This window comes from Panthera leo, chromosome D4 (assembly GCF_018350215.1).
Source record: "Panthera leo isolate Ple1 chromosome D4, P.leo_Ple1_pat1.1, whole genome shotgun sequence".
Classification (NCBI taxonomy): domain Eukaryota; kingdom Metazoa; phylum Chordata; class Mammalia; order Carnivora; family Felidae; genus Panthera; species Panthera leo.
In genome coordinates, this window is record NC_056691.1 from 89,237,709 (window position 1) to 89,251,431 (window position 13,723).

General features: G+C 51.8%; 1 protein-coding gene across 7 annotated transcripts in view; it reads right to left on the reverse strand.

Annotated features, from left to right (window-relative positions):
* The window catches only part of RAPGEF1 (Rap guanine nucleotide exchange factor 1), a 131,061-nt gene that overhangs the window by 105,234 nt on the left and 12,104 nt on the right, over window positions 1–13,723 (reverse strand). The window contains exon 1 of one of the 7 annotated variants that reach the window (XM_042913088.1): window positions 3,954–4,977. The exons of the other annotated variants lie outside the window; for them this stretch is intronic. Coding sequence (XP_042769022.1) covers window positions 3,954–4,017 — 64 coding nt within the window. The 5' untranslated portion in view covers window positions 4,018–4,977. Of the gene's footprint in view, window positions 1–3,953; window positions 4,978–13,723 lie in introns of those variants that run through there. 7 annotated transcript variants of the gene reach the window in all.

The window sequence follows — 13,723 nt, forward strand, 5'->3', positions numbered from 1 at the left end:
CACCGTTGCGGACTGGAATCCAACCAGTTGCCCCTACAGCCCAGGGACCAGGGAGCACGTGGAATCAGCGTCAAGTCCCAGACTCCCTACCTCCACCCCCACCTCAGCCAGCCAATCTCCTTCCCAGCACCGCAAGCACCCCGCTCCTGGTCCCGTCCCATGCCCCCCCCACCCCGAGGGAAAGACACTTTTTGTAGTCAGGGCTTCCACTGAGGGTGTTAATTTCGTTCACTCACACCCAGCTGAATACAAACATGCAAATCATCAAACATTTTCCATTTACCAGGCTGGTATGGCCCTGAGCTGCTGGGATTTCTGAAGGAGATAACCATTCCATTTGCAATGACTGCTGCAATGTTTAATTCCCAAGGAAACTCGTGCCTGCGTTATACTCCCCAAAGCCAAGACGACCATTGCAAGCAACTCTTCAAATTAATTCTTAAAAAGGAAGAATGAACGAATGAACGAACGAGTCTTCTGACAGGGCAGGATTAGAGGCGCATTTTAAAAGTTCAATTTAGCTCTAAATGGAAGGTTTCACCAGCTGTTTTGGTCAACGAATCAGCAACTAAATATTCACTATGATTTGAGTGCTTTTGGTGAAGCAATCTTTTGCACTGTGAACAATCCTCAATAGATTTACTCTGTAAATTCAGAATCGCCGTGGGATAGAGGAAGATGTACCTATTTTCACCCCCGATGTCTCCACTTTAGCAGGAAGGCAAAGAATGAACACCTCCAGGTCCCCGTAACCAGCACACAGGCCAGCATCGGTGGCTACCATTTACTGAGCACCTACTCTGTACCAGGGCCCAGGCTCTGCCTTTCATACCTCCTTTATACCCATGGTAACGCAGCAGCCAGGCAGTGGGAGTTTTGTCATCAAATGCACTCATGGAAGGCATCAAGTGACACCCCTCCACCAGTGTGGGAGACAGAACAAGGGTCCCAACAGAGAGCCTTCAGGGGGTTTACAATCAGATAGTGTATAAACAGATCAATAAAAAAAATACCTGCGGTGAGGGCTGTAAGGAAATAACACGGGAAGGCACCGTCATTTGGAGAAACCGTGGGAGGGAAGGGCAGTGAGGGAATGAGGCCACGTGGGATTACAAAATCCCCTTTTTCAAGGTCAGATGGCAAGCGTGGGGTGCAGCTCTCGCTGGCTGGAACTCTTAGGATCACACCGGAAGCCACTGCCTTATCCTACCTCCCATCGCGTGCGCGCGCGTCTGTGTGTGTGTGTGTGTGTGTGTGTGTGTGTGTGTGTGTATGGGGGCCTGCTAGAACTCACTATGGGACTGCAAATAACTCACAATTATCAACCACTGCAAGCACCCAGCACTGCAAAAAAAGCAAGCAGTACTGTTTTATCCTTATGTTTGGGGTTCTGAGAGCCATTAGAAAAACAAGAATAAGACAGGGTATAATGCTGGTCCCCTCAAAGGCTGTGCGCTGCACACTGTTTAAAATCCTTAGAGAGACGTCTCTCTGCCAGGTGTAAAATGCTCTTTAGGGGGAAAGCTGGCAGAGGGGGTAAGATTTGTGTTTCTTGCACTAATATCCTGTCACTTGATTTTTCAACTTTCCAGGCGTACAACCTGGAAACAGAAATGTAAATGATCTAAAGGGCAGATAGTGATTCCCTTTAAATTTGCTTTCAGAATGTACTCTGAGCTCGACCTTCCTAATCACAAATGTCTGGCTCCGGTTGAAGTCTGTATTCCCGGGAGCCCCTGCCACGGCTGGGCCACAGACGGGCTGGAGAAGTCAGGGGCAGCCTAGGCTGTCTGTACCAAACGCACACAAACACGCGTTCCCCGTTCCCTTGCCCCCAAAGCAGACACGGACACCATCCTGCGCTGCCGTGGAGCCTGGAGTCCCCAGTCATCCACCGAGACTTCACAGCCACGGTGAGCGTGGACCGCGGAAAATGCACGCAGATCGGGGTCACAGTGGTGCCTGGGACTCACTCGATCCGGTTCGAAAATCCCGTTTCCAAAACATCAACAACCTTTAAAGACAAAGACGAGCAACGGTGAAGGACTGCCCCCCACCCTTGCTCCTGTGGGTCCTTGGCAGGGCGCGGCCGGACTCTGGATCAGGGAGAGGCACTGCTCTCCCTGGTCTAAGCTGCACAGACAAATGCACCCGACACTGGCAAAGACGTGCTCCTGGCCAGCAGGGTCCGGGCAGACAGAAACCGGGGCAGGGAGCGGCTGTTCCTGTCCACCCAGCCGGCCGCGGGCCCCGCAGTGCCCGCCAGCACCGCGCCCCCACACCCCTCTCATGGAAACTACCGGACACAAACACACAAACTGCAAAATGCAACACAGGCGGGGAACCCAGCTGCTTCCAGTGGAAATTTTAAGAAGTCTTAACTCTTCTACATCTTTCTAAGGAAAACCAGAGACTATCTGAAAACAAATACGTTAAATTCCCGTTATAAAAGCTGTGCCTCTGAGTTAACGGATTTTTATGACGATTTTCTTGTTGGCAGCCAGAGATACCAGCCCTGACACGTGGCCCTGAGCAAGAGCGGGGGATCCCGACCCACCTCAGTGAATACCCGCGACCGCTAAGATTCGTGCTACGGAAGGGTACCGCGCTACGGTGTAACCAGCAACCGTCTTTTCAACGGTTCCCCCACAATGAGTAAAAATCCATTAACAAGAGTACAGCAAACCTCACCTGTCCATTACTTGGATTCTAACACGTGTTACACTTGCCCTACTTTGCTTCCAGGTATGTACACATGCACTCATTCACCTGCGCCATTTTGGAGTAAAATTATAGGCCACGAAACTCTGCCCCTAAGTACTTTAGTATGACTATCCCAAAAAGGACTTTCTCCTACGTGACTCCTTACCACTATTACACATAATGAAGCTAGCAACAGTCCCCAGATGCCATCTACCACCCAGCTCATATTCAGGTTTCCTGAGCTGTCCCCCAAATGTCTTTTATCACCGTTTTGTTCAGACCCAGACCCGATCAAAGGCCACGAGGGAGGACTCCTTTCACAGTAACATGCTGGACACAGAATGAGTGGTATAAAGCCAGAGAGGCTGGAACTTGACATTACGTTAGCAGCCTACCCAGTTTTCCCTTTTAAAAAGAAAAATAAATAACCCATAACCTGACCACGGAAGACAACTACTGTCAACCTTTCTGTGTATTTTCTCCCGGGTTGTATTTTCTGCATAAACACATACCCACGGATACAGCTGCAATCACACAGTCTTGCTGCTGGTCAAATGTTACCTCCATTTTTTGCAGAGTGGGGTTGTAAAAGAGCCACGACCCGAAGTCCTGGGGGCCAGCGGCTGGTCTGAGGGGTTGATCACAGTGAAAACAGCAGTCAGATGCGCTGGAGGACCAAGGTGCCCGGGGCCACGGTTCAAAGGGCCCCCAGTCCCAAGTGCTCTGTGGCAGTGCCTGTGGCCCACGGACCTCCTCCTCCTTAAAGTGGACACTGACACAGGGCCCTTGAAAGGCACAGAGCAGGCGTGAGCAGACGTGGGGTGTCTGGGACGGGCAAGCATGAGGTTTCTTATGGAAAGTACTTTGGAGCCTATGCGAGAAAAATGTTATATATTCAAAAGCTGTTAACATTCTCTCACCAAACCGTTCCAAAAGATTCAAACTCCCGGATATCAACATTTTTATCCGGCATATCTTTTAAAGCTTAAAATTTTCAATCAGCACACCTGCTGCATGGAACACAAACCTCAAGGTGAGCTACGTTCTCGGCCGAGTTGTGACGTCATATTGACATACGAATCGTTTTATTCCTTAGGACGGTTAATTTTCTTTAGACTGGACTATGCTGAACTGAGTGCTTTTTAGTGTGGAAGGTGTTTCCCAAGCAGTTTCAGCTCTGGTTCTGAGCCAAAATATCCCAATGAAGGCTGCCTCCTTCCTCCCGGAGACGAGGCCCAGGGACTCCTTACCTTGTTTCCAGGGGCACAGACGGCTTCGTTTCCGGGGCTTCTGTTTTTCAGCAGCATTGCCCATTCTAAAGCCAGGGGCTCAGAGGGTTCTCCCAAGCCCAGGTGTCTTCACTGAGCAGCGACTGAGGACCAAGGCACCGGCTGAAAGGGGCTTCATCTCTCAGACATCCCAATCACCCAGCAGCGAGCCCTGGCACACTCTTGCAGGAAAAACCTGATTTCTGCTCTGAGAGGTCTTTGCCTCCCGCCTTTCAAACTCCCTTCACTCCCAGGGAGGAAACCAGAAGGAAAGGCTTGTTATCGCCCTACCGGCGGGTCCCGTAACCGGTCGGTCTATATTAGGAAGCTCTTCCACGGCCTTCCTTTGACGCTCTATTACTCATCGGCACGGTAGCGGCCTCAGAGTGAACTGTATTTCCAAACACTTTCCACGCTGCCTTTTCCTGGGGGAGGAGTGGGCAATCAGGTGACCAAGAAGCTGAAAGTCAGAAATGGACCGAGTTTGGGTGCGCCATCAGAAACATTTTCCAGGCTGAGCTTTCATGGGTTATTCCTAACGACAGCCATTCTCTTTATCTTCCCCTATGCCCAGAAAGTTGACATTTGAATCATTAGGGGAGGTCATGATTCCTTGAGAAGCAGCTGGACCACAGGGTCCTCATTTCAAAGTTGTTCTCTCAAGCAAATTTCTAGTTCATTTGTAAGGCTCATCAGTAAGTCAACTGTTTCTAACTTGGGACGCATTTTCTTATGAATGTGGCCAGTGACCCACCTCTGGTCCGCACATTAGGGAGGCAATACGGGACTCTAACAGATGAGCTGAATGGACAACGCATTGCTACCAGAAACAGAGCATTCACCTCCCGGCCAATACGATGTGGCTCCTTGTTTCACACAAATGCTTCAGGGATGCCGTGGACGCGTGTACCATATGATCAGACTCTATGTGACCACATGTTCAGTATTGAGGCATTACTACGGCAGCCCAAATCACTCACAGAAGGGCAGGGCCCACCCAGCTCCTCCCCTGCACTACAGATCGGGGGGGGGGGGGGGGGGGGGGGTGGATCAGGGCCACCACCTGGTGAGAGAGCGGAGTTCCATCTGTATCCTTGCCTAGGAAATCCCACTACCCATTTCCTCACGACTGGAGGAGGAAGGAGGGCAGTGGGAAGGTGCTGGCCCAGGAGGACAGCGGGCCGGGTTTGAATCTCTGTGAGCACTTTCAGCTGGGCAACTTGGGGACAGGAACCTAACCTCTCTGGTCCTGAGTTTTTCACTTATGTAAAATGTGTACAATTATGCCACCTACTTCATAGGGCAGCGAAAAGGTTAAATATGATGTTGAAAAAGTGCCTGGCACATAGCAGACACTCTTAAAGGATAGTTGTTTTTATTATTTTATTAAAGTCTATAAACATCCAGCTTCAGATATATTAAAGAAAACGTATTTACCTGCACAAGGGTTTTTTTTTGTTTTTTTGTTTTTTGTTTTCCCCCCACATCAGAGGAGACGTGCTGCAACATTCTGGTAGACAACTCATTTCTTTGGCGCAAATAAAATTTCACCTATGATGTCTGAACTATCAGAGTAACACCTTAGAATGTGGAAAGTGACCTAAAGCAGGGAGGTAACGCCGTGGCTGCCGAGGTTCTGAAGCATCTTACAGAGAACCCTCCCCTCCACACAAGGCGCTGCTGGATTTCCTGCAGGGCATGAACACTCCTGGAGGGAAATTAAGAGGCAAATCACGGGGAGAGGCAAGTGACGGCTGTAATGCGCACATTCACCTCCCCCAAGAGGCCCGGAGACGGAGGCAGGTGCCCGGCAGCTGACGCGAGGCTTTGTGCGTGGACTTTGTCTGCTCGGAGGAAAGTCTGATGTTGGTCACTTCCCCCCTGGAGAAAAATACAACAATATGAGGAAGCACCAGGCACTGTGGGAAGGCTCCAAGTGGGAGCTGCAGCTCAGCCCAGAACATAAACAAAGGGGAAGGACCAGCCTGGAGGTCAGGCTCAGCGGGGCACTGAGGCAGAAAGTCTGGGAGCCAGTCTTCTGGGCCCTCTAGGCCCTGCTTTGAAGTGACTTCCCTGCCCAGCCCCAGAGGAAATCAGCCAAGGCAAAAAACAAACAAAAAACAAATAAAAAACAAAAAAAACCCCAACACATCTTGTGCAGAGTGTCACAGGAAGCACAGAGCACAGATTGCTATTTTCTTCTGACACGCTCGCACAGTCACACGTCAATCACAGAATGTGCGGTCGGAGGCACCTCAGGGGTTCACCTAATAAATACCAACACGGAGCTTAGGGAGAGTCAGATAACATGTGCTGAGACGTTCAGGGTAAGGGAAGTACGTCTAGCAGGGCAACCTAATCTAATCTCAGAGGTCAGGGAAGGGTGACACTCAGAGGGTGAGCAGGAATTGACCAAACAAAGGGGTGAACAGCACTTTGTGCAGGGGCAGCGTGTGCAAAGGCCCTGTTGAAGGTGGAGGTACATAAATGGGGGGACGTAAAGGGGAAGTCAGCTGGGAAGGGCCTTACAGGTACAGCGCTTGGTCTCGTGGGCTTCAGGGGGTTCCTGAAGTGTTGGCCAAACCGTGAGTGTTCATTTTGGGAGAAGGAAAGTCCACGGCTGTTATCGAAGTCTCAAAGAGCTCCAAAGGTTAAGATTCACATCCCTCTCATTCCAAAATGAGGAAAATGAGATCCACAGAGAGAAAGACGTTTCCTCAAGCTTCCACAGCCAGAGAACCCAAGTCACAGACTCCCAGTCTGGTGTTTTTCCACATCCAGCCAGTTGCCTTATTTCTGGCAGGGGTGTATCAACAACAACAAAGTACTAATCCTCACTGAATATTGATACTGTATCCAAAACAAGGCTGCTTTGTTTCAATCCCGGCAGGCCTAAAAGGGACACTCTACAGAAATGAACCCTAAAGTAAAGCCCGCCACTCCATCTTTCCTGGGGTCTAACCTAACCTGCAAACCACGAGGGGTCAGAACTTCAGATTCCAAGGCATCCCCGTGAGCCAGCTTCTGGGTTCTGAGGACCTCCACCGGGCCTGCTAGTTCTCTCGACAAGGGCAGCCACAGCAGGCCCCTCTCCGCTAACCAGCACCCGGCCTTCTGAAGAAGCTGTTCATTTGTTGTTCTTTTCAAAGTCAGGACTGGGCCAGGAATTAAATGTAGCCCAAGGGACACGAAGGGGAGAGAGCCCACACCCCTAAGTGTATAATTCCACTCGGAACTGAGACTGAGACTACTTTTTTAAAAGTGAACAGAAATTAATTTTCTCCTCTGCCGCTTACTTCGTGATATTTGGAATACTTGGGAAAAGTGTAAATATGCGTGGAGAACACTTCTTAAAATGTTGAGGCTTCCTGGGATACCTACAGGAGGAATTCTCAAGTGCCCGGACTGGCATTCAAGGCCCTGCAGAGTCTGGTCCCCAAGTTACCTTTCCCACCTTTCTCTCCCACATGCCCCATGCTGGGGCCTAGCAACTTTGGCCAAACGCTCAACACCATGCCCAAACCCACGCCTGCTTACCGGCACCGTACCCTACCCCCCTTCCTCTCCGGCTACACAAAAGAAACCCAACAGTCAACGCCCAGCAGACGGTCAATGGGCAACCGTAAAGGGGTCCCACAATCTCTGCTCTGCTTGGACCACAGCGGTGTCAGAAGAGGGACAGGAGCCTACACCTTCCACCAGCTCTCCAGGCCTTCGGGATCGGTCGCCTCCTGCCCCTTACAGCTCCTGACTTGCAGGGACAGAGGCCCCCAGCCCGACAAGCAGCTGGCTCACTGTGGCCTCTACCCTGAGTGGGAGGGGCTCGGGAGGGCCACCAGGGCTATCTGCTTGTGCCCTCCGAGCTCTCCGAGAAGCACACCCCTCTCCAATAAGAGGCTGAGTCTGTACCCAATACGTGCCTCTCATTGCTCGGTCCACGAAAATCGGTGGGCCTCAGCTGTGTGCCAGGAGCCCTCCTGGGCTCTGGTGAAATAGCGGCTGACAGGAGCTTACCTCCCGACGAGGGAAAAGACCACGGAAAAGCAGCAAAAGGGCCACGTTAGAAGAAGGGAAACGAAAAGGCTGGGCTGAGGGGACCGTGGGGGGAGAGTGACGGGAAAGGTGGAGTGGCCCCCGAGTGCCATGCAAACCGGACCTGGAGGAGTCAGGGCACAAACACACGCAAGAGCTTTGGTTCCCCGGCCCTTGGCATCGCCAGGCTTCCCCGTCAGGACCGCACGACGGCCCAGATGCTGGCTCCACTTCTCCGATGAGAAAACCCACTTACGAGGAGGAGGCGTGAGCAACTTTCCAAGGTTCGTAACCAGCAAATGACGGACGCGGCTTCTGACCCGGGCTCTCGGGAGGCGCACCCCACGCCGCTCCAGGCAGACGGAACAGCCAGAGCAAAGGCCCTGAGGCAGGAGTGCACCTGGCATGTTCCAAGAACACTTGAAGGAAAAGCTCGAAAGCCTGCTCGGGGGCCAGAGTACAGGGCGCCACAGGCCACGGCAAGGACTCTGGGCTGACCTCACACTGTGACAGGAAGCTATCTGACAATCGTGAACAGGCCTGATTCGATCTAATGAATGCCGATCAGACGATTGTGAGGCAAGGGTGGAAACCAAAAAGCCAGTTAGGAAGGAGGGGGCCTCGGCAGTCCAGGGAGAGACGGTGGTGGCCCGGACAAAGTGCCAGGGAGGAGGGGATACATCAAAAAGCAAGCCCCAGAGGACTTACGGATACGTCGGGCGTGGCTTGGGGGAGGAGTCAGGGCTGAGCCTGATCGCTTAGATCAAAAACGGCATTATTTCCTGCCGTGGGCACCCCGGGAAGAGCCGGTGAGGGGGTGGGTGAGGCGGAGAACCACGAGCTCTGGTCTGTGCACGTCACACGAGAACCCCTGCCAGACGTCCGGGCAGAGAGCAAGTGGGCAGCCTGTAGTTCAGGGGTGAGTTTGGGGCTGGAAACATACACATGGGAATGACCGGTATCTGCGTGGCGTTTAGAGACACGGGCCTGAGATCGCCTGGGAAGAAAGCAGAGGACTCAGCCCCGGGACTTTCCAAAACTGAGAGTCTGGAAAAGAGGATCCCGAGAAAGGAGGGCTGAGAGGGACGTGCCTTCATGCTGCTGGGACACGTCCACGTGAAGACAATTCAGGAGCAGCTTGTAGACATTTACCACGATGCGTTTAAAGTCCTAAAGTGAATGCTGGGTGACTTTAAACGTAGCTTAAAGTGTAGCATTTGGTCTTCAAGTTCCAGATGTGCAGTTTAAAGACGACTTGCTGACGACGACTAATGTGTCAACCTAATTAATTAGCTAATCTTCCGAGGCACAGGATACATTTAGCGTGAGAGTCATCCAAGGTTCTCCACAACTGCCAATCTTCTGGCCGTCCTGTCAGCGCTAATTAGACCACCGCGGACGAGAGCACAGAGTGCCGGGGAAGCGGTGTCCACACGGTCATTCTCGGGCTGCTCACTCCTGCTTGTGGTACCAGAATCATCTTCGCTCTGTGAGGCCTTTGACACTTACTCATTTTCTAAGGGTCTCGGCACCGAGCACTGGCTTCGACCCGGCTCTCCCACGTGGCAGCTGCACGAGTCACGTGAACCTTTCCAGGCCTCCCTTTCCCCATCTGTAGGCTGAGGCCACCACCCCCTCCCTGCAGTGCTGCCGAGATGATTAAACATATGCACACAGCACGGCTCCCGGCATCGATGCACAGAAGTCCTGTCCCACAGCCTTACGACTACACTACCCTAAGGGCGGCGCTTGGGGTCAGATTCCTAGGACCCTTCCGTCCGCTCCACACTTAACTCTAAGCAGTGGTTCCAGAGGGTGTCCCCCGCTCAGCCCCCCCAGCAGCAGCAGCAGCATCACGGGGCCGCTCGCGAGAAATGCCAACGCTCAGCCCAACTCCAGATCTAGTGAATCAGGTACCGGGGGTTGGAGCCCAGCATCTCCGTGTGCTAAAATCCAAGGCCAACCACAGAAGGTGGGCAGGATGTGGGGCTACCTACAGGTCCTCAGGACAGGGACCACCCGGCCCCAGAAGACCCTGCCATCACTACCTGCTAATGAAACAGGCTGCAAGTTACCAACTTATCATAAATACAGAGTGTCCTGTCTTTCTAAATGTTCTCCTTAAACATCAGGTATATCACTTAAATAAAAATGAAATTTTAGGGGTGCCCAGGTGTCTCAGTTGGTTAAACACCTGACTCTTGGTTTCAGCTCAGGTCATGATCTCACGGTTCGTAGGTCTGAGCCCCACAGGGGGCTCTGCACTCACAGCGTGGAGACTGCTTGGGATTGTCTCTCTCCCCCTCCCCCACTCCTGGGCGTACCGTCTCAAAACAAATAAACTTGAAAAAATACTGTTTAAAAATGAAACTGTATAAAAATTCAATCTTCCCATACACACTTCTATAGCAACACAGAAAACAAAATCTCCATCCACCTTCACCTAGACCCGTGTTGCCATATAATTATTTTCCCAACTTCCTCTGTAAGACTTGACACAAACACTAACATCCTTTCTATCCGTTCCGAAGAATATGAATTTAAGATCTGGTTAACCTGATTGTGCTCATAAGGAAAACCCGTTCTGATCGTTGTATGTACATGTTTATTGTTTTTTTAAACCAGACTGTCCCAGATTTTGATGCTTCCATGAGTTGAGTGACTAGAACATACGGAGAGGCAGGTGCCCACAGGGAGAATGGGACTCAGATCAACTCGCTGACCCTCCCGCAGCTTCTGTGGGCTCGATCCTGCGTTGGAACAGACCCTATTTTGAAACAGTTCTCTCGCTGCAAACCAAGACCCTCTCCAGCACAAATGTGGAACCCAGCAGTTGTAAATGACGCCTCCCTCGGTGTTTTCCCATCCAAACTAGGACATTTTTGAGAGTGCCAGGGAGGATGCTATTAATAACTACGCCAGGACAGCAGGTGTAAGCCGGGATGCGCGCTCATCACCCCATCTGTCACAGTCTACGTGAGCACAGACACCTAACTGCGAGACGAGAACAGGACTCCATTTGTTAAGCTCCAGAGTCTGACTCTTCAATGGCTAGGTGCTGCTCGCAGAGGCTGAACCAGTTGCCTTGAGCTCCGTGAGAGCAGGGGCCGGGGCTTCTGTACCGCCACGTCCCCAGCATCTGGTGCCATGAACTGTAGACGCTACGTGCTCAAGAAGCCAGCTAAAAGAATGAATCAATGCTTCACATTGTATTTCCCTGAACCGGAGATGTATATTTCTTCACAATTTAACTTTTGAAATCAGGGGTGTTCTTTTTTTTTTTTTTAATTTTTTTTAACGTTTATTTATTTATTTTTGGGACAGAGAGAGACAGAGCATGAACGGGGGAGGGCAGAGAGAGAGGGAGACACAGAATCGGAAGCAGGCTCCAGGCTCCGAGCCATCAGCCCAGAGCCCAATGCGAGGCTCGAACTCACGGACCGCGAGATCGTGACCTGAGCTGAAGTCGGACGCTTCACTGACTGAGCCACCCAGGCACCCCGGGGGTGTTCTTTTATAATCTACGTTGCTAATGTATTTTCTTTGTTTCCTGAGAAGCGCTATTAAACCGACAACATGCCTTACGTGTGTTGGTGCCGTATTACCAAAACAATACAGCGACGGCCTGTGATCCCGGACTCACAGAGATGGGTCAGTGATACTCACGGGACCAGAGACCCTATCGTGGCAATCTCAAGGAGGCAGCTCCCCAATGGAGGCACCATTCCATCTAACAGAGTCTGCCTGGCCTTAAAATTCTCGGGAACAGCCGCGATCTTGCTTCTCCATAGATCATCCTCCCCTCCCCACCAGGTCAGTGATACCTTCTCATGAATGGGGCCAATAGCCTGGAATCCTGCCAAACGGTGGAGTAAATGCCATCTGTGTTCTCAACTCAGAGAGTGAGTGCCAACAACGGTATCCAGGCAGTCTCGGATGGAAGCCACGGGGGAGCGCGAGAGTCTTTATCAAGCGCTGACGTGCGCTAAGCACTGACCCTGTGCCAGTCCACAACACCCACCGGGCTCTGGCCCCTGCTGCACTTCCGCTGGCCACCCGTGGACTCATCTGTTCAGGCAGACAGAGGTGGGCACCAAAGGCTGCCAGAGGGCAGCCCTGGACAGCACCCTCTCTCTGTGAGGGTCCTTGCAGGAGCCCAGCACAGCTGAGCAGCTCAGGTCCAAGGCGACAAGATCCACATTGGGTGGGTACAGGATCCACCCTGGCTTAAAAGCCTCCTGCCCCACAGGAACCACCATCTCATAATCACGCAGGTTTCCTCGGGGGACACGCCCAGTTAGAGTCGTCACCGCGCGAAGTCCCAAGCATGGTTGTCCCACCAGGTGCTTACAGACTACGTCTGGTTCCTCCCAGCTCAGATGAATTAATGATATGAGAAGCCATTTTTGCCATGAGCACTGCTGCCCAGTAACACAGTTGTCTTGTGCCATGATTATTTCAATGTTTTAATACAACTCGCGAAAACATTTAAGGTTAAACAATGATTAAATACTGAAAAACATGCTAACTGTAGGTAAGTCTTTATGAGTTGTGGTAAATACACATAACATAAAATTTAGCACCTTAGCCATTTTTAAGTGCACAGTTCGGTGGTAACAAGCACATTCATCCCGTCACATATATGACTACCATCCAGCCACACAACTCCTTTGGCCTTAACAAGGCGTCGTTAACCAGTAACCACCCGTCCTCCCCTCCCCCAGCCCCTGCAACCACTATACTACTTACTTCCTGTCTCTACGATTTCGACCACTCTTAGGTACCCCGTGCTAGCGGGATCCTACAGTATTTGCCCTTTTGCGACCGGCATATTTCACCTGGCCATCATGTCCTCAAGGTTCATCCACAATGAAGCCCATGTTAGAATTTCCTTCCTTTTCAGGCGGGTAACGTTCCGTTGTGTGTACGACCACGTTTTGTTGATCTCCTCGTCCATCGGTGGACACTTGGGTTGCTCCCACCTCTGGGCTCCTGTGAACAACGCTGCTATGAAGCTGGATGTACAAATGTCTTCCCGAGAGCCTGTTTTTATTTCCTCACACTCAGAAGCAGAATTGCTGGGTCAGATGGTAATTCTATTTTTAAGTTTTGGAGGAACCGCCATGCTGTTTTCCATAGCAACTGTGGCATCTTACGTGCCCACTAGCAGTGCACGATGGTTCCAGTTTCTTTCTTTTAGTGTGCAAACCCCAGTGAAGAGTGGAGCAGTGCCGAGGGACAGGGAAGCACAAGAGGGCATGATCACGTTGTCCACCACAAAGATCCGCTCCTTAACCCCTCGGACCTTCTGGGAAGTGGCAGGTACTGTGTCTTTGGACTGACGCCCTGCGGATGAAAGGGAAAGCAGGGGTCCACTGGTTCTCATCTGCGCTGGTCAAAGTCTGCCTCAAAGAGGTGGGGTCCCCGGCACTTCCGGGCTGCGCACGCCAAGCAGGTTTCTACAGCATCCCACACTGCAGCATTAAGGAGAAGCCCCGAAGAGGTGCTGGGCGACACCTATGAGCAGCCGGTTGGAGCCTGTGCAGAACTGATCTGGGCAGCAATGGCTGGACTGAATACAACAGGTGAGCCTGAGAGAATCTGGAGCTGAGCACAGAGATGTCGACGTAAACTCTGTTCTGGGAAACGAGGAACCGCTCAGATGGCTGACCGACCTCAATGACTGCCCCCCCCCCCCCCCCCCGCTGGGATGGAGTCAC